The sequence below is a fragment of the Archocentrus centrarchus genome, chromosome 15 (genome assembly GCF_007364275.1).
Source record: "Archocentrus centrarchus isolate MPI-CPG fArcCen1 chromosome 15, fArcCen1, whole genome shotgun sequence".
Lineage (NCBI taxonomy): Eukaryota > Metazoa > Chordata > Actinopteri > Cichliformes > Cichlidae > Archocentrus > Archocentrus centrarchus.
The window spans coordinates 14,380,259-14,407,063 of NC_044360.1; the positions used below are offsets into that span (position 1 = coordinate 14,380,259).

At 40.4% G+C, this 26,805-nt stretch overlaps 1 protein-coding gene across 2 annotated transcripts; it reads right to left on the reverse strand.

Moving 5' to 3' along the window:
• Window positions 1-6: 6 nt before the first annotated feature.
• On the reverse strand, window positions 7-25,807 carry col17a1b (collagen, type XVII, alpha 1b). Of its 2 annotated transcripts, XM_030748265.1 has the most exons (56): window positions 25,420-25,807; window positions 24,188-24,240; window positions 21,858-21,908; window positions 21,608-21,718; window positions 20,313-20,606; window positions 20,152-20,208; window positions 20,033-20,068; window positions 19,853-19,903; window positions 18,736-18,882; window positions 17,451-17,981; window positions 16,411-16,494; window positions 16,250-16,312; window positions 16,010-16,165; window positions 15,698-15,790; window positions 15,555-15,599; window positions 15,184-15,327; window positions 13,021-13,551; window positions 12,893-12,943; window positions 12,750-12,767; window positions 12,614-12,640; window positions 12,100-12,162; window positions 11,905-12,009; window positions 11,752-11,814; window positions 11,188-11,223; window positions 11,004-11,057; window positions 10,858-10,893; window positions 10,734-10,769; window positions 10,547-10,609; window positions 10,217-10,252; window positions 9,342-9,413; window positions 9,230-9,256; window positions 9,087-9,122; window positions 8,963-8,998; window positions 8,796-8,876; window positions 8,617-8,652; window positions 8,438-8,530; window positions 8,017-8,097; window positions 7,274-7,324; window positions 7,132-7,194; window positions 6,961-7,020; window positions 6,857-6,883; window positions 6,682-6,741; window positions 6,429-6,506; window positions 6,271-6,309; window positions 5,993-6,109; window positions 5,797-5,916; window positions 5,596-5,706; window positions 5,366-5,500; window positions 5,165-5,284; window positions 4,804-4,983; window positions 3,977-4,117; window positions 3,648-3,875; window positions 2,994-3,158; window positions 2,791-2,871; window positions 2,617-2,700; window positions 7-231 (listed from the first exon to the last, which is right to left on the reverse strand). In XM_030748265.1, the coding sequence occupies exons 2-56, from the start codon at window positions 24,228-24,230 to the stop codon at window positions 173-175; spliced, it is 5,406 nt and encodes a 1,801-aa protein (XP_030604125.1). In that variant the 5' UTR covers window positions 24,231-24,240; window positions 25,420-25,807; the 3' UTR covers window positions 7-172. The 2 variants fall into 2 exon arrangements, with proteins under 2 accessions (XP_030604125.1, XP_030604126.1); XM_030748266.1 differs by lacking the exon at window positions 24,188-24,240.
• Window positions 25,808-26,805: the final 998 nt, after the last annotated feature.

Consider the following 26,805-nt stretch of genomic DNA (forward strand, 5'->3'; position numbering starts at 1 on the left):
CACTGATGCATTTTTCTGGCTGCTTTTATTTTGTTAAACTGACTTTTCTACAGGTGGAAACAGTAAAAAGCATTTTAGCTACTTAAACTGGTACAGTTAAACACCTAAAAAGAAAAAAAGCTGAGTGAAAATGAAATGAAATCTGACGTGATCCAGTAGTATGTTAGCCTTTTTAGCCACTGCCAGCTTGGCGGCGATGCTGCTGCTGACGACGACCAGCCACTTTATTACCTGCAGGGGATGAAAAGAGTAGTGTAGCAATGCAGTGATTTACATGTATAGTATTGTGCAAAAATGATACCCCTCATTTCTTTATATTTTGCTAGGAAAATAGAAAATGGGTGCAGTGGTTTGTTGAAAAATCTGCAAGCATGCATGGAAATACAGTAATAAAGGCACAATTTCAAGCTCATTAGAATTTGTATGATTCTAACAAGCTTGAAAGTCAATATTTGGTGTGACCACCTTTATTTTTCAACACAGCCTGAACTCTGTTACGCAAATTTTCTTGCAATTTCTTTAAGTAGTCTTCAGGAATAGATCTCCAGGCTTCTTGAAGGACATTCAAAGGATGTTGGCTGCCTGTTCTGTTCTCAGACGAGATGCTTCAGTAATGTTGAGGTCCGGGCTCTGGGGACGTCAATCCATGACTGATAGTGCTCTGCTGTGTATTTTTCTATCCAGGTATGCTTTTACTGCATTGGCAGTAAAAAGGTATTTGTGATCACGGTCTGCTGAAAAATAAACCTGTTGCCAATCAGATCATTTCCAGATGGGATTGCATGGTGGTTCAAAATCTGATGGTGCTTTTCTGTGTTCATATTTCCATCACTTTTGACAAGTTCCCCAACAGCACTAGCTGAAATGCAGCTCCAAACCATGACAGAGGCTCCACCCTGTTTTACAGTACAGTAATGGCTGTAGACACTGTTATACCACTCTCCTGACGATCTCTGTACACATTGAAAATTTGACCCAAAACCTTCACATTTGGATTCACTCCATCAAACCTGTTGCCACTGTTTTTCAGTTAAGTTCTTATGTAATTTGACATACCTCAGACTTTATGCTCCCCATTTCCCTTCCCTAAGAATGGCTTCTTGACAGCCACCCTTCCATTGAGAGCATGAGGCTTCGGTAAACAGTAGATGGACTGATTGAAGGGCCAGATGCATCTCTCAGGTCCTGTGTCAGGTCTTTGGTGGATTTTTTCTCATTTCTTAAGGACATGACTTTTATACTGTCCACCTGCAGTAGATAGTTTTTAGGCCTGCACCTTCTTCTGTCCCCTATTTGTTCAGTTTCCTCAATTTTTTCTTAAGGACACACTGCACACCATGTTGATATGCCAAGTTTCTGGTTGAGAATCACCTTGTTGGTACAAAAATACTATTTTATGTCAAAATGTTAACTTTGCCATTTTCACAGATTCAACTAAAGAAATGGGAACAAATAGTGTGCTTTTGCAACAGACTCCTAGCCCCCGTGTTGTGTTCCAGTCAAATTCAACCAATTTAAAAGTTTTATCTCTGAAAAAATGTTAATTTGATTAGACTGACCTAAGATTCCACAACAGTATATGCCAAGCATAAAGATATGGGCAACATGTGATGCCAGGACAACCTATGCCTGGAACATGCCAGATTATACCGGGAAACCTACAGACAGTGTTCCTGAAGAGAACCAAAGGAAGCGAGTGGTTCTGGAGATGACTGCAGGTCTTGAGGGACATAACATTATAATTTCTTCACCTCCTACTTTGTTGGTCAGGAGCTTCTCCAAAAGAAATTGTGAAATTGTCAAGTGTAGTTCTGGGATAATTTTCTTTGTACACAAAAAAAATACTCCTGGTCTCTTTGGACCAGGAACACAACAGGTGTTACTTTATGTGACTGTGTAAAAAATGTAAATGGTTTCAAAACAAATGTCCTTGGTACGCTGAACAAAAGTAGTCTGTGATAAACAGTAACTATGTTCCAGCTGATTATTTCTTATAGTCAAAAATAATCCAGAAATTATGTTTTTCAGAACCTGAATTTGCGATATATAACCTTAGATCAACGAGGTATACAGACCATAAGTGACAAATGGAAGTTCAAAACTTGTACTGGTCACAAGAAAATCTAACATAACAAGTAGTGATAATATATGTGTTATTGCAGTTTTTATGATGAGTCTTAATGGAACTGTCATTTTGGACCAGAACACAAAACTGTTTAACATGAAAAGAAGACGACCTGAGGGGCTGGAAAGGAAGAGCCTAAAGATGCAAGTTGTGTAGACACAACACTGGTTCTTCCTTTGACTTAGGTCCCTTGTTATGCTTGAAAGATTCATGGGTCAGTGTTAAGTAGCTTAACAAAACAAGAGAGACATTCTTCTGAAAATGGTCAGGTACACTGAAAATGAGCGGAAAAAGCAGCCAATGTCCAAAGAAAAACTTTGAAATACCTCCAGGAAGCCTGGAGAACTATGGCACAAGACCGCTTTAAAAAAAATTAAGTTTGGTTAATTTGAAGCAAAATATAAAGAAATGGGGAGTGACTCAAGACTTTGGAACAGTAGCGTATGCAATGTACTTGCTTTTCTATAGTTTGACGTTTTAACATAGCTTACCTGCTTCCCTCTTTTGCACTTTATGTGGAATTTGGACAGCATATGTCCCTGGTATTCCAGGTAAACCTGGAGGCCCAGGATCACCTGTAAGCATACAAAACTCTCAGGTTGTTGCAGCACTAAAACATTACTCTGCAAAGTAGGCACTGTTGAATAAAATCTGTTTAAGTGTACCTTTGTCTCCTCTTGGTCCTGGGTACCCTCTATCTCCCTTTGGTCCAGGGCTTCCTGGAGGGCCGGGAATGGTGCCGTAGGCTGTGCGAGGAGAAAAAAACAGATTCAGTTGAGGTGAAGCAGCATTTTCCAGCTACACTTACAGAAGTTGAGACCGTTTTCCATTGCTGATACAGTGGATGGAAATTCAAAACTATATTTACTTCTGAAGAAGTCCATGAGATCAGCTGTGATATTGCTGTAGGTTGAGAAGACACGACTGTGACCAGGTGGTCCAGGAGGGCCTGGCGGACCTGGAGGGCCTTGGATAGCTCGCACATTCGTGGTCAACGAACTGCCACCCGTATACCCTTGCAGTAGGCCCTGATCTGCAGGAAGGTTATTGAAAAAAAGCACTGTAGTCATATAAAGTAATTTGCATGTCTTTCATCAGCCTTGGTCAGAAGTACTCAAATCCTCAAGGTCCCTGTACTAGAATGAGGCTCTATGCATCTGCAACACGCTACCAGTTTTTGAAGGTTTGCTGAGGGTAGAACCTTCACTGAAGAGGTTGTTTGTAATGGATGCAGAACCAGGGATAAGTGATATGTATGTAACGGTTATTATATTAACCACTACGCTATCGCTAATACTACAATATCCATTTGATGGTGGATTTTTTTTTTTAACAAAAAAGTTAAAACAAACACATATATAAAGGCTAAAAAACTGCAACTACCACAAATGCATTGAATGTCATATCTAATATGTAATTTTTAATCTTGCAGAGCATTATGAGAATTGTAGTTCTAAGAGCATATCTACCAGAAAAATGTTAGAAAACTGGTGAGGGTTTTGAGGACCTTCAATGTACTTACTCTTGATGTAGTCTGTAACTTTCATGGCGACATTGGAGTAGTCCAATGTCTCAGCAAGCTTGCTGACATCAATCTGACTGTACTGAATGCCATGGCGAGAGTCACTCTGAGAGTAGCTCTGGCTCTGTGCATAGCCCTGGATGTAACCTGGCTCTCCACGCTCTCCCTTCTGACCCCTTGGACCGGGAGGCCCTGGAGGTCCCGTGATGGCACGACGAACACTGTCAGCTGGGGTAAGAAAGAATGTTTATCTGTCATATCTGCTCCCACCTGCGCTGCTAGGAATGCTGTTTTCATATTTGTGTTTGTGTGCGACGTTAAAAGCTCACTGGTTAGATACTGCTGAACTTCAGCACGGATGCTCTCCCTAGGGAAGCTCCCACTGTAAGAAACCGATCCAGTGTAACTGCCCGGTGGACCCTGTGGACCTGGAGGGCCAGGAGGGCCAGGAAGACCTCTAAACCCAGAACCTAGGAGAGAATAGAGAGCAAGATGAGGAAACCATGTGCAACCACATTTTGGAATGAATAAATAAATAAGAAAAGGAGTAGAAGAAAGCAGATATTGTCAAAGTGACTGTATTCTTAAATTAATCTCCATTATGTTGATATATATATTTCAGGCTAAGCCAGAACACCATGACTCATCCCATGAGAGACTGCTTATTTGAGATGAGGTCCTTTGCATTTCTAAATTTTTCCTAATTTTCTGTAATATACTAAAATGTGTGGAGTACACATTTTAGTACTCCAGTAAACATAGCCATATAGTCAACATCCATAAAAAGAAGATTTTTTTCTACTGTTGCGCTGAGCTGACATCAGCTCAGGCAGGGATTTCCTTATATGGTCATCTCTAACCCCCTCAGGTTTTATCTGAGCCCTAGAGAAAGAGGTGCAACACTAAATTCTGTTCGGGGAAGTCTGGCGAGGGGCAGCCAATCAGGAGAAAGTTGAAATTTAGGGAAAGTGGTCTTAAAGAGACAGAGCTAAAATGTCCAACATTTGTCTTAAGACATTTGTTTTATTTTTCCATATATTCAATGTGTATACATTTTAATGCTGAGTTTGCTCTAAATAATACAACTATATCTAACATCTGAAATCAGATTATTAATCATCCTACCTCACAGTATACACAGGATTGTTAGACATACCCTGCAGGTAACGCTGGATTTCCTCCAAACTGTAGCCACGACCTCCCGCCCCATACACAGTAGCAGTGGAGACTCCTGGCGGGCCCTGAGGGCCAGGAGGGCCAGGTAGCCCTGGAATACCTGGAGGACCAGGAGGACCTTGTTGTACAGCAGATGTGATCCATGAACGGAAATCTGAATCTTAAGAAGTTGAAGATATGAGGAAGAAGATGAGTGAGTAACCTTTCATAAGCTGTATGCTGCTCCTGGAAAATGTGCTTGGAGATTTGAATCCAGATCATTCTGCATGCAGGTTACTTTAATTCTCCAAGTCAAAGATGGTGTTAGTGTCTGTTAATAAAAACAAATAAAATGCTCTTACTCTTCATCAGTGCAGAATAGTCAATAGTAGCGGTAGTGAAGCCAGACCCTCCTGGACCAGGAGGCCCCGGAAGCCCAGGAGGACCACGTGGCCCAGGTGGACCTCTAGCAATCCCTCTCTCTGTAAATGACATAAAACTGATTAATTGAATCCCAGCTGCAACATACATGGTTAGTGTTTTCTGGTGCAACCTTTGCTTACCGTTCATGATATTGAAGACATATGTAGCTATCTCCTCTATTCTGTAACTGCCTGAAAGCCCCACTGATGTCCCTGGTGGTCCTGGAGGTCCTTGTGGCCCTGGTGGTCCTGCCAAATATCTCCTCACATCATCTCCTAGACAGATCAGAGCAAAGACACAGTTTAGCTTGGTGCAGAGTACAAAGCTGAAAAACTGGGTATGATACAACTAAAATATATATTGTACTCACTCTGAAGCATAGCTATGAGACCACTGACTGTCAGGGAACCAGAAGCAGGTCCAGGAGGACCAGGTGGTCCTGGAGGACCCTGAACTCCCAAACTGAACCCTGAGTCTGAACCTGAAATTACAAACAGAGGCAGCCCCAGTTTACTGATTGTGTCTCAGAAACACATATTCATCACACTAATGTAATAAAACAAATGCTTACGTCTTAGGTATGCAATGACACGAACAGAGATGTCATCTATAGAGCCTGAGTATGTTCCAGGGGGTCCTGGTGGTCCAGGTGGACCTGGAGGTCCAGGGACGCCAGATTGTCTGTATCTACCTGCATGGCACAAATAAAACATATCAATACTGTGTTCTTCCCTCTGAAAGTGATCTCCCTTCAGAAAGACACTTACTTAAATAGTCACTGATGTACTGGCGCATCTCACTGGAGGAAGCAAAGGAGCCCGGCAGGCCTGGAGGGCCAGGAGGACCTGGAGGACCAGGAGGACCTGAGGTGACTGAGATTGAGCCTGGGGAAAAAAAGACCTGGCAGTTAAAATCCTGTGGAGCACAAGTGGATTTAGGCTTTAAAGTCACTGTGGACTATTTATGTCTTTAAAGAACAAACACACACTTGACATTGTATATAATTGTAAAGAGAAGTGAGGACATTGGTCATGATTTTATCTACCTCTTGAAGCGCCTGGAATCCCAGGAGCTCCAGTGTCCCCTAAGAAAAGATAAACAAAAGTATTATCGTCAAGTGACACACATTGGGAACAGTTTTTACACACACACAGAGACAATAAAACACATCTCATTCACATTTAAGTGTGTTGTTAGGTTTACCTTTGGCTCCTTGGGGCCCTGGAGGCCCTGGTGGACCTGGTGGTCCTGGGAGCCCATGTCCTCCAGCATATGTTGACACTGTAATTCAGAATTGATTTATAAACATATGAAGTAGCATTATACTGTTTTAGTGTACCAGCTCAGTTCAAAGACTGTGTGGTGTCAGGTTGTGCAATTGCTAGCTCCAAAGTTCATATGTAAAAATGGCTTAAATGACTTTAATGTGGTGATGTAGAATGAACGAGGACCCAACCTGACTCCGAGGTTCCTGGTCTTCCTGGGGAGCCGGGCACACCTGGCTGGCCTGGTTCACCTGAGACACAAATGACAGTTATTTAAGAGCTATATAAGAGTCACAAGCACAGATGCTTGGTAAAAAATTATGGATAATACACACATACACACACAAATTAAAGATAAAATCATACCTTGGTATCCCCTTAGTCCTTGAGGACCTAAAATAAAGACGAAGATGTTATGGTAAAGTGCTAATAAGAGGCAGAGATCAGGCCAGCTTACAAAGTCTAATCACCTGTTGATCCTTTAGGCCCAGGAGGTCCGGGTGGTCCTGGTGGTCCTGGATAAAATGTTCCTGTAAGAAGAACAGTGCTGAAGTCAGTTACATCACTCTGGTACTACTTATAATGTGTAAAATCCAAAGCTACATGAAACACAAGTTTAGACCACCAGAGCGAGATCATACCACCAGAGCTGGATACAAAGCCAGGGTCCCCTTTGTCTCCTTTAGGTCCTGGTCTTCCATAACCTAAAAAGAACAAGAGTCTCTACATGAAGACTGGATCAGCTTTACACACAGTAACAATAGCACTGACACAGATACTTGCCTGGCTGGCCTGGAGGCCCAGGTGGTCCTGGAGGTCCTTGTCTGGAATCTCCTGATAAAAAAAAAAAAGAAAGAGTTGATGACACTATTGAACCATTATTAGACAATGCGGGAGCAGAACATAATTTCCATTGTTTCAGACAAATCCTACAAAACCATTAAAGGTGATGTCTGTTATCTTTAATGTTAAAGAGCAACTTTACTGATTGACCAGTCTGACTATGAAGTTGTTCTATACCAGTGGTTCCCAAAGTGTGGGCTGCAGCCCTGGTGGGCAGTGAAGGTACTGCAGGTGGGCTGCAGTAATAACAGTTTGAAATTACTCAGTTACATATTATATAAATATATTTATTTATATAAAAAATGAATTCAAACTGGTGATAAGAGGTGGTCAGTTTGTGATATTGCTCATTACTTTAACAAAAATCTTCTGCTTTTGTATTGAAGTTTGAAGTGGCAAGTGGGTCACATTTTGGGATTAGCACTTTACATATGACTGGGTAGAAGTTAGCTATTTGTAGCACACAGCCTGTGTTGTTTTTGTTTTTTGAATCAAATTTCCAAGGAAATACATCACTTTCTCTTGTATTTTGATGACAGAGAAGATAGGCTTCTAGCCAGAAAAATTTCAAAGGCTGGCGCTATCGGACAACCAGGGGTTTTCTCCTCTTTGCATCTTAGAAGGAAGTGAAGATATGTTGGAAACCTCTACTCTGCTTCTGTGACTTAAAATGTCTTACTTACCTGGACGTCCTGGAAGCCCAGGTGGCCCTGGTGGACCAGGCGGGCCAGGAAGTGCCGAAACACCACTGGCACCGAACTGCCCTGAAGCAAAAACAAAAACAAGTTTACTAAAGAGGCACAAATACAAAATGACAACTAATAATGGCAATCGATTTAAGTCAACAAACTGACTTTGTAGTGTCAGTTAAACAGTATTGCCTATTGTAAATAAAGTTAGCATTAGCCACTACAATGTAATGGTCATAGCTGACCACTGAAACACTCAAGTGTACTGAACCAGGTTTTAATGTGCATTCTTAAACTTGTATCAAAATAATAATATTATTACAGCTTCCCTTTAAATCTATTCTGCAGCAGGTAATATTAGATCACAAGCTCTTAAATACAGCATGCTTTAAGAAATTCATTCAAAAGTACTCACTTTCTGCTCTGCTCGAGGAAATAGTGTCACTCGTTCTTATGGATATTCCTGGTTCTCCCTGGTCTCCCTTATATCCCCTGTCACCTTTAGGGCCTGTGAAGGCAAACACAGACTTTTAGGGCTGCATGAGAGTTGATTAAGAGTTAAAAAAAAAAAAAAAAAAAAAGACAATGACCTACCAGCTGGGCCAGGCAGACCAGCAGGGCCGATGGGACCTGAGGAGGGAAATTAATTAAAAAAAAAAACAAAACAAAAAAAACTTTAAGATTGAAACAATTATTGAGATATCATGAAATCCATGCTATCAGAATGCCAAGGATGTCATCCAGCTACTTTTTTGTGCTGTCAAGAGTCAGACCTGATAATCCTGGAGGCCCAGGAGGCCCAGGAGGACCAGCAGACCCAGGTGGTCCTGGAATGCCAACAGCAGTGGAGCCAGCTGGGAAATGTAAGTGACTTGTCAGATATCAAATTGCAGCCTCATCAAGAGTGTGTTAAAATATATGCCTTACAATGTTCTGTTACCTGCATTGATGATCCGTCCTGGTTCACCAGTGTCACCTTAAACAGACATACATATCTCACGTAAGGTATATAAATTCATAATCAACAGCAAAGAAGCAGTGAAAGCTGACACAGGCAGCTGTACCTTTGGCACCAGGTTGTCCTGGATTTCCTGGAATCCCTAAAAAATGATATAAGTACATTGTCAGTGTGGATAGCATTAAAAATGTCACTCCAGAAAGTTAATAACATACTACAACAAGAGTTGTATTAATAGCACAGTTGTACCTCGTGGTCCCTGAAGCCCAGGTGTTCCTACAGAAGGGAAATGACACAAACATATGTAAATATATTATCTGCTAATGATGTTAAAGATGCTGTGTCAGTGCAGCAACCTTACCTGGAGGTCCAGTATCCCCAGGAGGTCCAGTTGGACCTCTGAGTCCAGGGGGCCCAGTGGGTCCTTGGTCACCTGGGGACAAAGAATAGCAATAGGATTTATGATTTTATGAATTTATTCTGATTAAACTTGCATGAAAGAAATTCCTTAATTTTAGCTATAGCTGTTGTGTAATCTTATTTAGATAATATCTTTTAAAGCACTTGTGAAAGATTGGGTTGTTCTAAAGAGCTCACTGAATTTGAGCGTGGTATTGTAATGGGACGCCACCGTTGCAACAAGTCAGTTTGTGAAATTTCTTTCCTCCTAGGTATCCCATGATCAAGACTAAGTGGTATTATTGTAAAGTGGGAGCATTTAGGAACCATAACAACTTTAAACTCAACAACTTTAAATATATGCTTTGCTTAAGATGGTTTTTTTTTTGGACCCTGAGATGAATTTTTTTTTTTTTAACCTAACTACCCTGTGTGTGTCTGTTTCCTTTTTCTGGGGATTGATTGTACCAGTGGCGCCCCTAGTGGCAGCGGCTGCAGACACCCATCTCCCCTATGTTAGTCTTGTCTGTCCTCCTCTTGGATGGTTGTTCTGAACAGAATTTCGTTGTATGTATAATGATTAATTTCATTGTATGTATAATGACAATAAAGTTCTATTCTGTTCTACAGAGCGGGGTCGCTGAGTTCTGTGGTGCATAATGCATAAACGTCGCAAACGCGCTGCTGTCTCAGTAACTGCAGAGCTCCAAATCTCCTCTGGGATTAACATCAGCACAAAAGTTGTGCATCGGGAGCTTCGTGGCATGGCCGAGCAGCTCCTGTGGGTGTAATGTGTTGGTGGCCCAGTACTTTTGTCTATATAGTGTACATATTTACCTCTTGATCCCTTTGCACCATCTTGTCCAGCGAGTCCTGATGAGAAAAAAAGCAGAAAACATTTTATTTATATTTAATTTATTTAAACATAAATGCACATGCTGATGAATGTGTAATAAGTTGTAGCCACAGTCAAAAGAAACTTTATTAGCACTCCTCTTTGACAGAAGATGTTCTCTTGTTAATGTTCCTGTTACTGCAAGAATTCAACATTTTGAGCAGGTTCCAGACAACCAGGTCAAACATCAGGAAATAGTCCAGCACAGAACCACAATCGGAGTGTCAATCAATTAAAATGTGCTATCTGGGGCTGGATGTCCTCTGACTCACCTATTGATCCTTTGGAGCCTTTTTCTCCAGCTGGCCCGGCCACACCTGGTAAACCAGCTTCACCTAAGAAGTTAAATAAGTGGATCAGAAAATTTACAGAGACTGTACAGGGTTTAAAATGTGCTAATTTGGCATCAGCAAAAAAAAAAAAAAAAGAAAAAAGTTTAATTCACAAAGCTGTGCTGACCTTGCAGACCTCTGGGACCTTTGTCACCAGGTTCACCTGAAATAAACAACGGATTAAACTCTGATCAGAGATGTTCAGTAACACAAAGATTCCTTTAAAATCCTGACAGTGAGGTACAACAAACCTTTAAGTCCCTGGAATCCAGGAAGCCCCCTGTCACCTGCAGAGTAAGAAGAGGGACTCTAAGTGACATTATGGAATATAAAAATTAAATTATTTAGCTATGGATTTCACTATATTTAGCAGGTGAACAGTGTTTCTGAAATCCACCTTTAGGCCCAGGAGGTCCTTGCTCTCCGCGGAAACCTTGATTACCTGGCTGACCTGTAACAAAGCAGTTCATATTACAGGGCAGAAATTAAGTTAAAACACTGATGATACTGTTTTCAGCTGGTGCCAACACATTTGATAAATTCTTCTCAGCAGGTGACTGAATTAAATTTAATGCACTAACCTGGCGGCCCAGAAAGTCCGGGAAGTCCCTGTGCACCTGAAACAAACATTAATAATTAAGCATTATAACAGCATTTGGACATAAATAAGACAGAAGTCACTTGATTCACATTAGCATGCCAGGAAAGTCTGTTCTTTCTTTCTTTGTTTACACTTTGAAATTTACATTTCTCTAAAGTGCTACTGTATGAGCTCTAGAATAAATACGTGAATAAATAAATAAATAATTGCAATGAAAAATAAAGCCCAAGTTTTCTCATGCTAAAGCTCTATAAGCATTTTGGAAATTAAGAGAGATATATGAGTTTTAGTTATCTAAAGTTTAGTGTCTATAAATTCTCAGTTAAAACATATTTTAAAAATTTAAACAGTGATTTGCGAAAAAAATAAAAAAGGCAAACATTTTGTTTTAATAAGTAAAGCCAGCAACACCAACTGACTCTATACTGCCACCTGCTGCTTGATGCAGTACATACACCATCAAGCATCCATCCATTCATTAACTCTTAAGAGTTTTTGTTTGTTTGCGTGCTTAAAAGTGAAAGCTCCACTTCACTGATCTCACCTTTTGGTCCAGGGGGGCCGATAGGTCCCACAGACCCAGGAACCCCAGGATCTCCATGACTGCCTGTAAAGCCAAACATATAGGATCTTGCAGACACTTTGTTTCTGAGTCAAACTAAACAAGATCTTTGGTTGATGGGAGTCTGAGCCATACCTCTGTCACCTTTAATTCCAAAGCCCGGAGGTCCTTGCTCACCTCTTGGGCCAACTTGGCCCTCACGACCTCTGAGACCCTGCGGCCCTTCAGGTCCATGTTCACCTGATCACACATTTAACACACAGATAATCAGTGACTCTAACTTAGCTGAACAGTTACATCATGTAGTTTAACACAAAATATTCTGTGTACCTTGACTTCCTTTCTGTCCTTTAGGACCTTCAGGGCCTGGATGTCCCATTGCACCTGGAGGACCTGAGGTTACAGTCACAGTCAATAAAACATCACATCACAAACATCACAATGTCACACAATAGTTCCAAGAAAAATGTAAGATACTGGTGATGACTAGAGCCCAGTTTTTAAGACTGAGACCAATACCAATATTTGGTGATTTAAAAACCCATAATTTGCATTTGTATTTAAATTGGCTGATTTTCCTTTCTTTCAGACACACGAAACATAAACAGATTTCCAGTCTGCTCAGATTACTTGGTGTTGTGCCCTCTGGTGTACAAACTATGCAACATCAACACTCATAACATGGTTGAAGGGTGTTTGTCTCCTTTTTACTGTTTTATCAGCTGTTGTAATTTCTGATTCTGATAGATCTGCAAATAGCCAATATCAGCCGACAATATCAGCCTGCAGATGAATGATGGGCTCTAGTGATGACGAAAAGAAAATGTTAGTCATTATTCCTCACCTGGCGTGCCAGAGAAACCAGGCTCTCCTGTAAAAAGTAAAACACATGAGAAGTGAGAGCAGAAAAAGGGAAGAATTTTACTCTGATAAGTCTGAAAATAAAATACTTCTGTAAGTAAGAGATATTGTTTCCAAACCTTTAGTTCCAGGGTCGCCTGAATAGAGTAAAAAAAATTAACAGGCTTAAATTTTAGATTAAATGCAGCTCATTCTGATTATCCCAAAACAGTATTTTACTTTTATATTTAATTAAATAACAAATATTTAATATTTATTTCACCTTTAGGTCCAGGCAATCCTCTCTCCCCCTGAACTGAGGATGCTAAATAGGCTGAGAAAGGAAAACAATTCAGTGAATATAGTGTGTGTGCCTGTGTGTGTGTACGTACATGTGTGTGTATGTAATACCTCTGAATGCCTGTGATTGCATCTCAGCCCTTAACATGTGCTGCATGGCCAGCTGAAGAGCAGCAGCATCTATCTGTCCTCCACTCACGCTGATCCTGAGGTCAGTGCCAGCACCGGTGCCGCCACCATAACTAGTACCAGTTTCAGCAAAGCTGCCACTTTGACTGGTACCAGCACTCCCAACGCTGTAACTTGTTCCAGTACTGCTGGAGCTGCTGCTGGAGCTGCTGCTGAAATTGGTACGAGCTCTTCCAGCACCAATGGCACCAGAAGTATCAGCAGCTCCTCCAAGGCCGATGTCATTACCACCAGAGCTGCCAGCACCTGTGGCAATCCCAATTTCTGTTCTGGAACTTGAGCCTCCACCTCCTCTGCCCACATGTAATGTGTTGTCCGTGCCCATACCACCACCACCACCACCACCACCCACATAGATATCATTGGAAGACAGCCGACTGGTTCGGGCGTTAATGACCGATGACTCAGCTTCCAGGGTCGCCACTCGATTCTTCAGCTTTCTCACATCCTCAGCTGAGAACAAGGTAAGCAGATGAGTCTACTTTTAGCAACTGTTTACCTCATTTTAATGTAAATAAGCTCCTCTCTGTTGCATTTATTCATTAATTATAACAATATTGCATTCCAAAACATAACTCTGATCAGGAAAATCACTTTTTCAATCTAAATGGCCGCACATGAAAACAAGAATAAACACAAAAAAGAGAAAAGATATGAGAAAATATGGGTACTATATCTGTACTGTAACAAAAATCACCTTAAACATATACACTAGAGCTATAATCAATAATCAGTTCATCAATTAGTTGATCAGGTAATCAACAAAAGAAAAAAATGTTTGGTTTTAAAGTAGAAATAGTCTCTGGTACAGCTTCTGAAATGTAAAGTATTATCTTTCTTTTTCACTACTATAGACTAAATATTTAATGACAAAAACATGTAATCAGCAGTTAGTATGGGTATAGAACTGCAACCCCCCTTTTGTCAGACTGGCATTATGTTGCCAGCAAGTGGCTGAGGGAAAAAAAGCCAACACAAAAGTGCTAAAAACCTGAATTCTGGGCCAGGTTTGTGGCATTGGTGCTATTTAAAGTACAGCAGAGCTATAATATTAGCTTTCTGAGTGTCACGTACAAACCTAGAAGTTTGTGCATCAGTTTTGATGAGTGAAATCTGAGTGTTTTATTATTGTGTCACTTGGCACTGAGTAGCAGATATGTGTGATTGCGTACTGCAACCGTACAGTTTATGAATGCAGCTTGCTAACCAAGTTAGCCAGCGTTAGTTGATCACTTAGCCTTCCAACTTCTTAAATGGAGGAGGCCAAAACACTCACCTAAAGCTTCAAAATCCAGAGTGCAGAAACAAATGGATGAACTCTACAGTGTCTTTAATGTGGCACTTAAGACTCAGTTTGTAAACTATATATGGAAAACTGGCAGCATTAAAATCATTTAAAACCAAATAAAAAACAGCTATTATTTATCCTGGCATGTAGAGACAGTGAAAACAAAAATAATAGGGTTACAACTTTTTGTTTCTCTGTGGCCATAGAAATGCAGAAATTATTAATTTTTCAAAGTGTATATCACACTCTAAAAAGTGTACTAAAGTTTGCTTTTTTTTTTTTTAACTTCCTTGAAAATAAACATGTAAACATGTATTGTACTAAGACAACCAGATGTGCATCAGTTAGCAGATTCTCAACAGGTTGTGCATGCTTTAATGTAAGTTGCAAATGTTTTTATATTTTAGTTTCTGATATCATATTTTTATCAGGGTAAACCCACAACAGCAAAGCAAACTAGAGTCTCTGATGTCACTCAGCAACAATTTCCAGAGCTGGTCTTTGGACAATGAATGAATGCCAGACTTTATGGGAGTGGGACGGTACCAAGAGATCACATTTCCAGGGAGGGAAGTACACTTATTGTCTCTCAGCTCTGTGAAATCATGCTCACCAGCCTGTAAAGGCTGAAGCACATTTTATTGGTTCAAAAACAGCCCCTCCCCGAGTCTTCACAGCATAGAAGCTCCAGCAACTGCGCCTTCCGACTCCTGAGGTATAACCTTATCTGTGGTATTTGGGCTGGGGGAGTTTATTGTACCCTGTAAATCTCATAATGCTGCACAATTCAATCTTACCCAAAGCAATGAGGCCAAACAGGAGTCCCAGCAAGAGCAAGGAGAGGAGGAGAAGGCCCAGCAGCCACTTCCACCAGGAGCAACACGAGTCCGAACAACAGCATAGTCCTCCACCTCCAAAGATGCCGCTGTCCCTGTGAATTTCTACAGAAAGAGTGATGAGATTAAAGCCAAACATACACACTAAACACTAAAATTTTCATCACTGTGCCAGTTAAGGTGACAGTATTTATGTCAGTCTATGTATTTATGCATGGGTGCTTATTGATTTTATACACCTGTGGTAATGGGACTGAAAACTCCTGAATTCAAAGATTAGGAGGAGTGGCCGGATATTTTTGTTCATACTGTGTGCATGCAGTGATACGTACCTGCATAGGTGGCTTTGTCTTTCATTACAACTCCAGATGAACCATCTGTTGAAGATATAAATAAGCATCACCATTTTGTCTTTTTGTTTGTTTGTTTGTTTTTTAACTCAGTCACTTTAAAGATGTTTTTAAGGCGCTCTCACAGTAAGAGTTGCCCGTCTCTGTCTTCAGTTGGGCCGTTTCGCCGTAGCTCGAAATAAGCTTCTCTTTTTTTATTGAGTCTCCAGACAGCGACCCTACAAAAATAGAAATAACATGCATTTTTTCATTTTTTTTTCCCTTTTGTTTAAGGAGATAAAATGAAAACACGCAATGACAAACTGTAATATCTTCTGCTTGTTAAGCTAAAAATGTTGCTTAATTAAATACGTGTCAAGGCAACAAAGTTGAGAAATTTAAATAAAGACAATAACTTCTGTGTTTTCCCATTAGGGGGCACTGCGTGTGAGCCTCACCTCCTCCTACATGAACGCTGCTGCTGGTAAACTGCTTGCCGGTGTCTTTTGCCAGAATGAGCATATCTGTTTCCCTTTTGGCTGGAACGTTCTCTTTTTCAGAGACCACAAACTTATAGTCTCTCTTGTAGGTGTCATCAGTTTGAGATCTAGTGGCTGATAACAAGACAGTCAGGAATTCATTTTTGATCAGTTTTTATTATTTTTATCAGATACGGGGGGATTTAAACTGTTGCTTACTTGCAGAGACTCCAGTGCTGATGGCACTCCCACCATTTGACACGTTCTTCTGAACACCATATCCTGTTAATACAAAGACCCAGATGAACATTTATTTATATGCAATATGTATTTATAATTATTATTGAGAGCAAAAAAGACTGGAAACCATGCTTTCTTACCTCCAAGGCTAGCATTTACATTGGCTCCACTGGTGGTGAGCACACTGCCCGAGGTGGGTGCCAGATTATTCTGAAAGCCGTAAACTATAAACACAGAAGCAGAGATTTGATTAACTACCAATTACTTCACACTGGAGGAACTTGAACCACAGCAAAGGTACCATAAGGACAACTTTAAACTAAAACTACTTAAGAAAGAAAGAAAATGAAACACCCCTCTATTAATGGTAAAGTGCTGGAATTTGGTTTTGTACACAATGTTCTGCAGTCTAATCAATTCATGAGTATGGCCATAATGATTTTCCTGAGGCTGAGATTAAGGAGGTTTATCCATGATGATGATGTTGCTGTCTGAGCACTGAGCAGTGGCCACCCTTTAATATGCAAACTGCAAAGAGGTCAAGCCTGTGTTGGTGGCTGCTTGATGAATGCACTGCGTGGACATGTCTTCACAGCACAGTGGTCAGAATGAAAGAGAAATGAGGCACGGTTGGACAAAGGGAGTTCACAGTAGAGAAGCAATGTTAACCTAGAAATAAAACATCATTTGTTTCCATTCATGGCCCCAAAGTAGTTTCAGTAGTTGACTAGACAAAACTGATGAAAAAGAACTACTGGAAATACATTTAAATACATATAATTCACTACCTCCCAACACTGGACACAAATAGCACTCAGCATATTTTTATCTAAGGAGTGACACAGATTCATCATTAAAGCTATAAAATATCAGAAAATAGCAAATATTGCAAATTTTTGGACAGTCCAAACTTCAAAAATATCAGTTGAAATGAATTTATAAGGTTACACATGATGATATGTGACCACAAAACAGTCTGAATATTCAGATTTCAACAACACAGACCTTCAGGACTGACATGATAAGAGCTTGAAAATCTTAATTTAATCTTAATTTTAATGGATAATGTACAATTTATTATAATGTGCCTGTTTGCTCATTCATATGTTTATTTATTTATATGTAAGTATGTGTAGTGACGGTATATCCATGTTATATATCCTGGAACATTTGGCCTTACCTGACAGGGATGATGGAGAGGTGGGGCTGAATGGTGCAAAGCCTCCAGCCATGTTGTTGGTGCTGACCTGCCCAGTTTGGTACGTGTAGCTGCTGGTGTTGCCAGCAACTACCGTGGTGGAGGTGGATGGCAGCGTGGAGGTGGACCAGGAGAAAGTGGGGAGCACCACGGAGTCCAGAGTGTCATATTGACCTGATCTCACAGTGGTGTCGTACTGAACTGATCTTACACCAGTATCATACTGTCCCGATTTCAGACTACCATCATACTGGGTCGATTTGACGCCAGTATCATATTGTCCTGATTTCAGACTGATATCATACTGTCCTGACCTCACACCAGTATCATACTTTCCTGATTTAAGACTACCATCATAATGGATTGATTTGACACCAGTATCATACTTGTCTGTGATGTCATACTGGCTTGATTTATCAAGCTTTCCAGTTGTCAGACTGGTATCATACAGGCCTGATAAATCAATGGTGTTGAACCCAGGTGATCTCACACCAGAGCCAAAAGAACTTGAAACTGTAGGAGAGAAAAGAGACAAAGACACAAAGACAAACATTTACAAATTGTCTCTAGTTTTGATTTTGCTCTATTTTGTGTATGTGATGTGTGGCTCAGGAGGTGTGTCGTCCACCAGTCAGTAAGTTGGTAGCTCCTTCAGTCTTTGTGTCAAAGTGTCCTTGGACAAGATACCGAACCCCTAATTCCCCCCTGATGGATCCGTCAGAGTGTATGTGTGATAGTTAAAAGGAGCTTAAAGGCACAGAATAAAGTGCTGTATGAATGTGTGGCTTGTAGAAAAAAAACCCACTTTGAATGCTCAGAGTAGAAAAGCGCTCTATGATTACCAGTCTATTTACCATTTTTTGATTTTTTACAATATTTGTTCCAGAGTTCAGCATCATAGGCCCCTAAAGAAGTCTGTTAAACAGTTTAATCCTTTTAACCTGTTTCCACAGTCAGACTAATAAAGAAGTGGTCCATACTGGACAAAACCTGACATACATTTTTATTAATGTTATATTCCCCTCTTTATTCCATATTAATGTCTTATGTTGTACAAAGAGACACTGTAAGTCACACAGAGAAAATCATTACAGATCTGACTGAAAACCCTAACAAATACAACCACCCTCATGTTCCCTGTGATACTTCTCCAACATGTAATGACTTTCCAATAAAACCCTGAATATTTCTACCAGTGTTACAGATGTTCCCCTACCAGAATCTGCAACTATAAATTAAAGTTTAGCACTGCAGTAACTGTAAATACCTGACTGAGAGGCCACTGAGATGGTCTTGGTCTCCACACTGGCCTTTTTAGGGACAGGCAGGGTGATGGAGGCGCTGGAGGAGCGAGTGGGGCTGACGCTGCTAGAGCGTCCCTTCAGCAGTTTCTTCACGTCATCCAACTCTGTCCCTGCAGAACCGCATATGCACAAACAAACCACAATGCATATGTGTCTCTAAGAAATTATTTTCAATGTGAATTTGAGCTAGAAAATCAGCAGCAACTATAAGGAAGCCCTTTGAATTAGATAGTGGTCTCTGTGTGTGAGAAAGCAGGTATAATCAATAATATAAATATCTAACATGTAGTTAGACAACAATATCACAGTGTAAAAGTGGCCCTAATTTATTCAAAGTATTTTAATTTGAAATAGTTACGTATATGCAAGCGATAATAGATATATGAACTTGAGTATCACTTTTTTTTATTAAGTAAAAGTAACAAACCTACAAAATAGCATACTTACATGCCACCTCTGAGTGTTGTGGTGTTGTTTTTGTTTTATTTTAGTCAGTAAAAGTGCTTCTTCCACCACAACACATAATGTACCACAGCAGTGTGGGGGAATTAAAGGTGGCTCACAATGACTAACTGTGAAAAAGTGCAGAATAAGTAAGAGCACATATAGACTTCAATCACCAGGGGGAGCGATGATCATCTGTACAGCTCCAGCTCTGCAAAGTTTTGGTCTAAAATAGGACTCACTGCAAACAGTGACTCATGTGTGCCGTTGCTACCACCAAAAATCTGCCCCATAACCTTTTCTCCACATGGCGACAGTGCAAACAAACGCACAATCCTCACTGTTTAAGCTTCCCCTCATCTCGTTTTGCTGATGTATACATTCTGTTTGGGGAACTAACAGCAACATGTGTTGCAAATTAGAATTTCATGGACTTGCATGTGAGAAGTGGAATGTGAATGTGTGAGCTACAGATCTGAGCCACATAATTTGAAAAACACACCCCACAGTAAAAATATTTCACCGTGCAAATGGTTCTTTGAATGAATGCACTCAAAAAAACCAAAAACAAAATAAGATGCTTTGTTGCTTTATGAGGAATTGCACAACAGCAGCGAATGGATCAAGTGGTCTTACATCTGCAGGCAGTGGGGGAGGCACTTTGCAATCTGACTCTGATCTCGCTCTCTGGGAAAAAAAAAATCAAGACACACACAATGGACAAAGGAATCTTGATTTAATAAAAAAAAAGTAACCCGGGATAATTCTGAGTCAGATGGTGCAGAAATAATGAAGGGAGGAGCTATTATTGAATACCTCTGCTTTCGCTTCTCCCTCTTGTGGCACCAGAGCCTGAAAAAAAACAGAGACACATGTTTTGGGTAAAACAGGAGAGATGTTGTGCAACGAGAACATATATGAGCATTCTCACTTACAATAGTTTCCATAATCTTTGCGAGTTAATTCTGGAGAGGAATTAGCACTGGAACTCCCTAGAAGAAAACACAATGTTTGAGCAGAAGTATAAACAGCACCCTTGAGCTGTGCCAGCTTCCTTCACTCACTGATGCCAACTGTTTTATGATCAGGATCTCACCGTCATAGCCTCCTGAGCGGCTAGATATGTGTTTCCTCTCCCGGAAACCTGGCGACAGGCCTCCTGATGAGCCAGCAGTCTGCGCTCTCCTTGCACCGCCCGACGAGCTGGACCGGACCTTGGACACGGAGCTCACGAGATAACTGCCCCCGCTGCCTCCACCTCCTCCTCCACCACCTCCAAAGCTTTCTCCATCTATGTAGCTCCCACCTCCATCACCTCCTCCTGAGGAGTCTCCGCCGAGGTAGATTCCCGAGGAGGAGCTGTAGCTCCCGGTGTTCACGCCTACAGAAGCTGGAGGGGGATGAGTTCAAAAATTACGATTTCCCAAAGCTCTATTATCTCTATTATCTATTATCTTTCAGGTATAAATTTGAGATACTGGTACTTTACATGGGCATTTCCAGCTTCTACTACATCTCAGAAGGAAATATTGCATGTTTTACTGCAACAAAACTGCAGATAATTTAATGCCTATAAATAAACTAAAATACAACACACAAAAAATGTGTGATAATGATTCATTTTACAGTTCCACTTACTGGCTAATATTCCTGAGGAGTTTCCATGGAAGAAGCTACACAATTTACTACAAATTCAGCATTTCAGTGTGGTGCAAAAGACAATTTTTTGTTGGATTATTAACATTGCCATTCCTATTTAAAAAAATCAATAATTTCCAGAGGAAACTGTACAATAACAGCTAAGACAGATCCACTGAAACTCCTGTACACGTTGATCTGCAGAATATGATTGTTATCCCTGATCTGCAGACAACGTTCGCACCTCTACACGTTCAGCTGACCTGTTGCGCACGAGGCAACACTTGGATTAACTGAACCTGTTGAAATCGTGTGTTCATAAACTGTACAGAGAAACTAAATAAGAATATTGATAGTTACATAACAACAGGAGCAAATCCTAATGTAATGTTAAAAATATCAAGATTTGGTATTTTTTACAGAGGTATAGAGTGGCATGAATAGATAATGCCTTATTACAGTAGCTTTAGTTTGCATCTAAAGTTTAGTTACAGTAACAGTTTGTCTGTGGCACCTGTAAAATAAAGTTTTAGTAAACCAGCTCCTCTTCAACCTGCTATAACAGCAATGCTATCCACTGTAAATTAGTGCATCAGTACTAGCATCAGAGATGCTTTCACAGGAGTAAAGAAATAAAGTATTCTTCCTGCGCTGGCTAGAAATTGTCTTTTCTAATTTGGGTTGAAAATGTGACATTCAGCATCTCAAAGCAAAACTGCAGCTTCCCCATTTTAAGTGGAAAGTTGCTCTCACATGAAGAAAAGTAAGTTCCACTGCTGCTGTTCTGGGTTAAGACATTCTTCTCCAAGCCCAGCCCTCCAGCACTGCTGGACATATTCCTGTGATTTGATCCGCTGGTTCCCTCTAGCAACGAGAAGACACACAGCAAAACACAAGACGCAGTTACTCATTGGGAACTTCCTTTAGAACTATAATTACTCTATTATTTTTGTAGTTTACTGACAACAATTAAGGCAAACAGGGCTAGACCAAAGAGGCTTACTTGGTGGGAGAGACGTCAGTCTGGTTGTGGATGTTACGGTTTCTGTCACAACTGATGAAAAGAAAAAATAAATAATTACCACTGTGTTTGTGTCTATATATATATATATATATATATATATATATATATATATATATAACTCTCTATAACAGCAATGCTATATATAACTCTCATATATATATATATATATATATGAGAGTTATTACAGCAAACTTCACTATAAAAAAAAGACCCGTAAAAAGATGGAAAATGAACTGGTAATTTTTTCCAAGTACATTATCTGTTCTTTTTTTTCTTGTGGAAGAAATAACATGACATAACAAAATAAAGGGAAAAATTATGGAAATAAATGGAAAAAAAAAAATAAATAGAATAAACAGAATAACAGACATGTTGTTTCTATCTGTTAACCCCTCGCGGGCTAGACTGACCTTTACACATCCAGATTTGAGTTAATGACACAGAGTTACAGCAGAAGGTTCAGTAACGTTTATTGTTAAAGGCATTTATATACAATAACTAAGGACTAATGACTGAGGGACTATTTCATAATGATTTCCAGATCCAATATAGGATGTTAATAATTATCATTGGAGGGCAAGGTTGGTTGATGTCCTCCTCCAGCAGGACATTTGCACGTTTTTAACCAAATGAAATTAGTTAATAATTTCTAACCCCAGTGCACACTGAATGAATTATTGAGACACATCTTTGTTTGCTTACTAACATTAAGAACCACAAATGTAATAAAGTAAGAAAAATTCACTCATGCACCTAACCGAATCCAACCCGAATGCTACTCTTATCAGTGGCTTACAGTTTTTTTTAAATAAAGCATTAAGTGATCTATTAAAAAAAAAAACAATCATTTAAGCACTAGTTGCAGCTTATAAGCCCTTAATAACATGTGACTAACAATTAATTCATTCCAAAATGACTTAGTGCTAAGTTATGGGCATCGGGTTAGGTTGTTTCCCATAAAATCTAATCACACTCATCAGACTACTGTGGATACATTTTAAAACAACTAAACTAGATGAGGATATGTAACATGTCGGGTTTTCCCATTGTATTTTGATTCTTTTTGGCAAAAACGCCTTTACTAAAACTGTTAGAAACATCTTGAGGGCTTAATCCACAGACTGTGGACTTTGCGATTGCTATCACAAGGTGTAGCAAGGGAATAACAACTAAGCCACCTTCAAGAATGATCCAGACCCTACGCGCTACAACCGCTATTTCTTCATATACTTATACTTCATACACATTTTTACTCAAAAACTGTCTCCTCATGTCAGCTTGAGCCTTCAGACTCATCATATATGTAGGCAGGAATTAAAAGATCATTAAACAAAGGTTGTATAAATTATGTGCATATAATTTTGATGCTAATAACACCCCTGTCCCAGCAGGAGTCATGTTGTTCTCCTGCTGCAGCCTGTTGAGTTTGCTGGCTTCAGCCATAGATGATAAAAATTCCTTTTTTTTCATGCTGCCTTCTCGCTCATGTCCTCCTTCTTTCATCTCTTCACTCCTGCCTTACTTCCTTTTTAGGGATTTATGTCTGTTTTAGGCCTGTTATGCTTTTGCTGCTGTTGTTCCTCGACTCTGGCAAAACCTCAAACAAATTCTCAACAAAAAAATGATCCTCCAAACCATGTTATCTTGTCCGTCTCCTCTGAAAAGCACATTCTAACCACTGGTTTTGAAAAGTGTTACATAACTAAAGTTTAGTAGATTTTGCTTAAGAAGTGGCCAATAAAACAAAAGGACAGAGAGGCTGATTACATGTTTCTCTCAGTTATGGTCAAATGTATAATCCGGGCCTGCTTGACCTCTCCATCCTGTGTCAGAAGTTGTTAGGCCACAATGAGCTGTGCTTTAACATTTAGCTATGACTGATACTGATGGAGGAAAACCCAGAGGATGACTTACACCCTGAGCAATGGAAAGTGAGACCAGTGAAGGCATGCAGTGATGTTAGTAATAATAAGGCCCCCCAAAGAGAGAGACAAAACCACCACCAAGCAAGGAGGACGCTATTAAAACTGAGCAGCAACAAAGTATTTTTGAGCCTCTACACCAGTCTGTCATTACAGTTTCAAATAAGAAATCATATTTTGAGCTTTGTGAAAATGGGACTCTGAGATTTTAAATCAAATTCTATTCACTGGAGACATTCCAGTGGCACATATCAAATCAAAGTTGTCAGCGGCATTGAATGTGTGTGTCTATTTTGGGTGAATCAAGCCTTCGTGTTGGGATTTAATGGTGGATTTGTCTGTCTGCACTGTAATTCCAAAACTTCAGAGTAAATCCAGAAGTCTCACCCTTTTCTTCCGAGAAGTCCATCTTTCTTGTTAACTCGTCCATCCCATTTTATCTGGTGAGATGATGATATAATGTTGACCACAGTCATGTACATTCTGAGCCATCTGTTTATTCCTTAACCCTGTTTAGAAGGCATTTTAGCAAACATTTGATGGGGGGGGGGCAAAGTTGTTCTCCTAGGAATGGTCTGGGTTAAAGATCATGTTGCTTGTTTACTGCATTAATTTGAAATTTCATCCCACTTCAAACAGAAAATGTCATCACACCAGTGTCCTGGTCATATTTTTAAAAACCACCATGGAGTTTCCCCTTGCACTAACAGCAAAGACAGAAATTCTGCAACAGGCCAGAAACAAGAGCACATAGCAGGCAACTTTCCACGCACATTTACCTCCACAGAAAAGTATCATCTATAGATTTCAACAGATTTTGTATTTACTTTTGTTTCTTTGAAGAGCAACCTCACAAAGGAACAAAAGAGGCTGGTGGATCACAGCTCAACTCTGAAAGACCATCCTCTCACCACACCCAGCCAACCAAGGACATTTAACTGCATGTGCTTCATCTACCCTCAACTTCTTTAGAAATAACAAAGCAGAGGAACTTCATAAGATGGCCTTTTGTTCTTTTTTCTTGCACGTGGCACTAAAACCACACTTTCTACCTGTAACCATTAAAACATTTCTGTAGTTTATACAAATACTGCTGTGACAAAAGTAAAAAGTGAACATCTATGTGCCCTATAAATCCACTCCTTGTTATCGTTTCACTGAAGCTTGTAAAAAAAAGTTGCTTATCATAGGCTGTAACTGATCTGAGCAGCAAATATAGGCTGTTGTCAATTAAAGCTTGGTGCTTCAGAAAGCCCGGAGCCTCTAGTATATTTAGACGGATCTAAATAGCACCGCAAAAGTAGTAGGTGTAAAACTATCCTGAGATCCTTATAGGTGAAAAATGATCTCAAAAAAACCCCCACTGGATTGTACATATAAGCCAACAAGTATGTGTGCAGAACTTTTAAGACTACAGCAATTCCAGTCTATAAACAGGCATAAAAAAGATTGACAGCCCATCACCAAACTCCCAGAGCGCAGTTGTTAGTGCAGAGATGCAGCAGCCAGGTGGGAAGAAACATCCGCAACATCCAGCTTAAACTTTCTTTTTTTTTTTTTTTTTTTTTTTTTTTAAGCCTCCAGGTTATTCCAACGCACTGCATTGTTAAAATCCATACCTTCAACCGCTTCCAACAAGTACCAATCAAATACGGACTCCTCGCAGGATGGAGCGACTGAGCCACCTAAGGAACAATGTGTTTATGTGAAGCTGACGCGCCGTGCAGGGATGTTCTTAAAGTCCTCGATCCTATTGTGCCTTTTCGCTCAACTTTCCCAGGCAAGTCAAAACAGAGATTTGGGCACCGGTCCCAGCCGCGCCCATCAGCGCTGCAGCTTGGCAGGCAGGTGTGGCAGACGGCACGAAAAGCTGAATTTGAAGACGAGAAAGAAAAGAGCGCCTGAGGGAACCAATTAAGCTGTCAGTCTCAGCCCAGCAGACACAGAGAGTCGAGAGTGAAAAAGAAAAGTGATGAACTCCCCCTGCTCCTCCTGTTGCTCGCTGCTTTAGTCACCACTTTTCGAAACTGGCAAAGTTTTGGGGAGGAGGTGGAAATGGAGTGTTTTGGGAGGTGGGACCCCCCCTCCCCTTTCTTTCCTGCTTTTTGGACAGGAGTGCAGCCATTTCGGGGGCTGCTGATCTATTGTGGGCTACAAATCAATCCTGCCGCATCTGGAACGCATCTGGCGCACATTTTGGAAGACGAAACGGAGCATTTAATCTATATGCTATGGCTCCAGCAACTGTGTTATTACATAACCAAGCAGTATTTTTACAACATTCACAGTATATTTTAAAATCAAAAGCAGAAGGCTAGTGTCAGTGTGACTTTAACTGACCGCAATCTTTGCGCAAAAAGCTGCTCTGCTTTTTTTATGCAGCCGTTTCAGCATCAGTTTATGCTTTTCCTGTTTACTACTCAGATTAGGAGTACTGATCGTTTTCATGTGACGCTGCTGATAGGCTTCAGTATCAACGGTTTCCACCACGTGCACACTCCCAAATGAGAGGACATAAGAGTTGTTTTTAACTGTATGATAATAATAAAAGCTCCCCATCCAGTCATTTATATTTATGCAATTTGGAGCCAAATTATAGATGCTTTATTCCTCCACTGGCAGCCGCAAGCGCCAGTAGGTTCCCTCACCCACCACACCCTGTGTAGACATCCACCCACCCTGCATGACTCACAGTGAGTATGACTCTAATCTGCCCAAAGGATGGAAAAGAAATGGCCCCCAAGGCCAGTGTAACGGAGGAGGAGCTGCTGCTCCCTTCACATCTATGTGCAAGTTTGAATAATGCCAAATCTTAAGGGGAAGCAACGAATTCCAGAATGGTGCGGGGGAAAAGCAACAGACTGGCCTGTGCAACCTTTTTGGATGAAACACACTCAGTTTGTGTTGAGGATAACAACTTTTCCAGATAAAGTCTCATTATTCCTTTGGAGAGAGGGGGAGGCGGCCTCAAAAGGTTTTGCAGGGAGTTCAAAAGTGCTTTACAC

What these genes read in the sequence shown, in the direction of transcription:
- col17a1b (XM_030748265.1), bottom strand. Translation starts at nt 24,230, where the DNA reads ATGGACGAGTTAACAAGAAAGATGGACTTCTCGGAAGAAAAGG. An exon ending in CTCTCCATCATCCCTGTCAG is followed by an intron (nt 16,495 to 17,450) that starts GTAAGGCCAAAT and finishes CTGTGTTTATAG; the next exon opens with TTTACGGCTTTCAGAATAAT. An exon ending in AGACAAAGCCACCTATGCAG is followed by an intron (nt 15,328 to 15,554) that starts GTACGTATCACT and finishes CTCTTTCTGTAG; the next exon opens with AAATTCACAGGGACAGCGGC.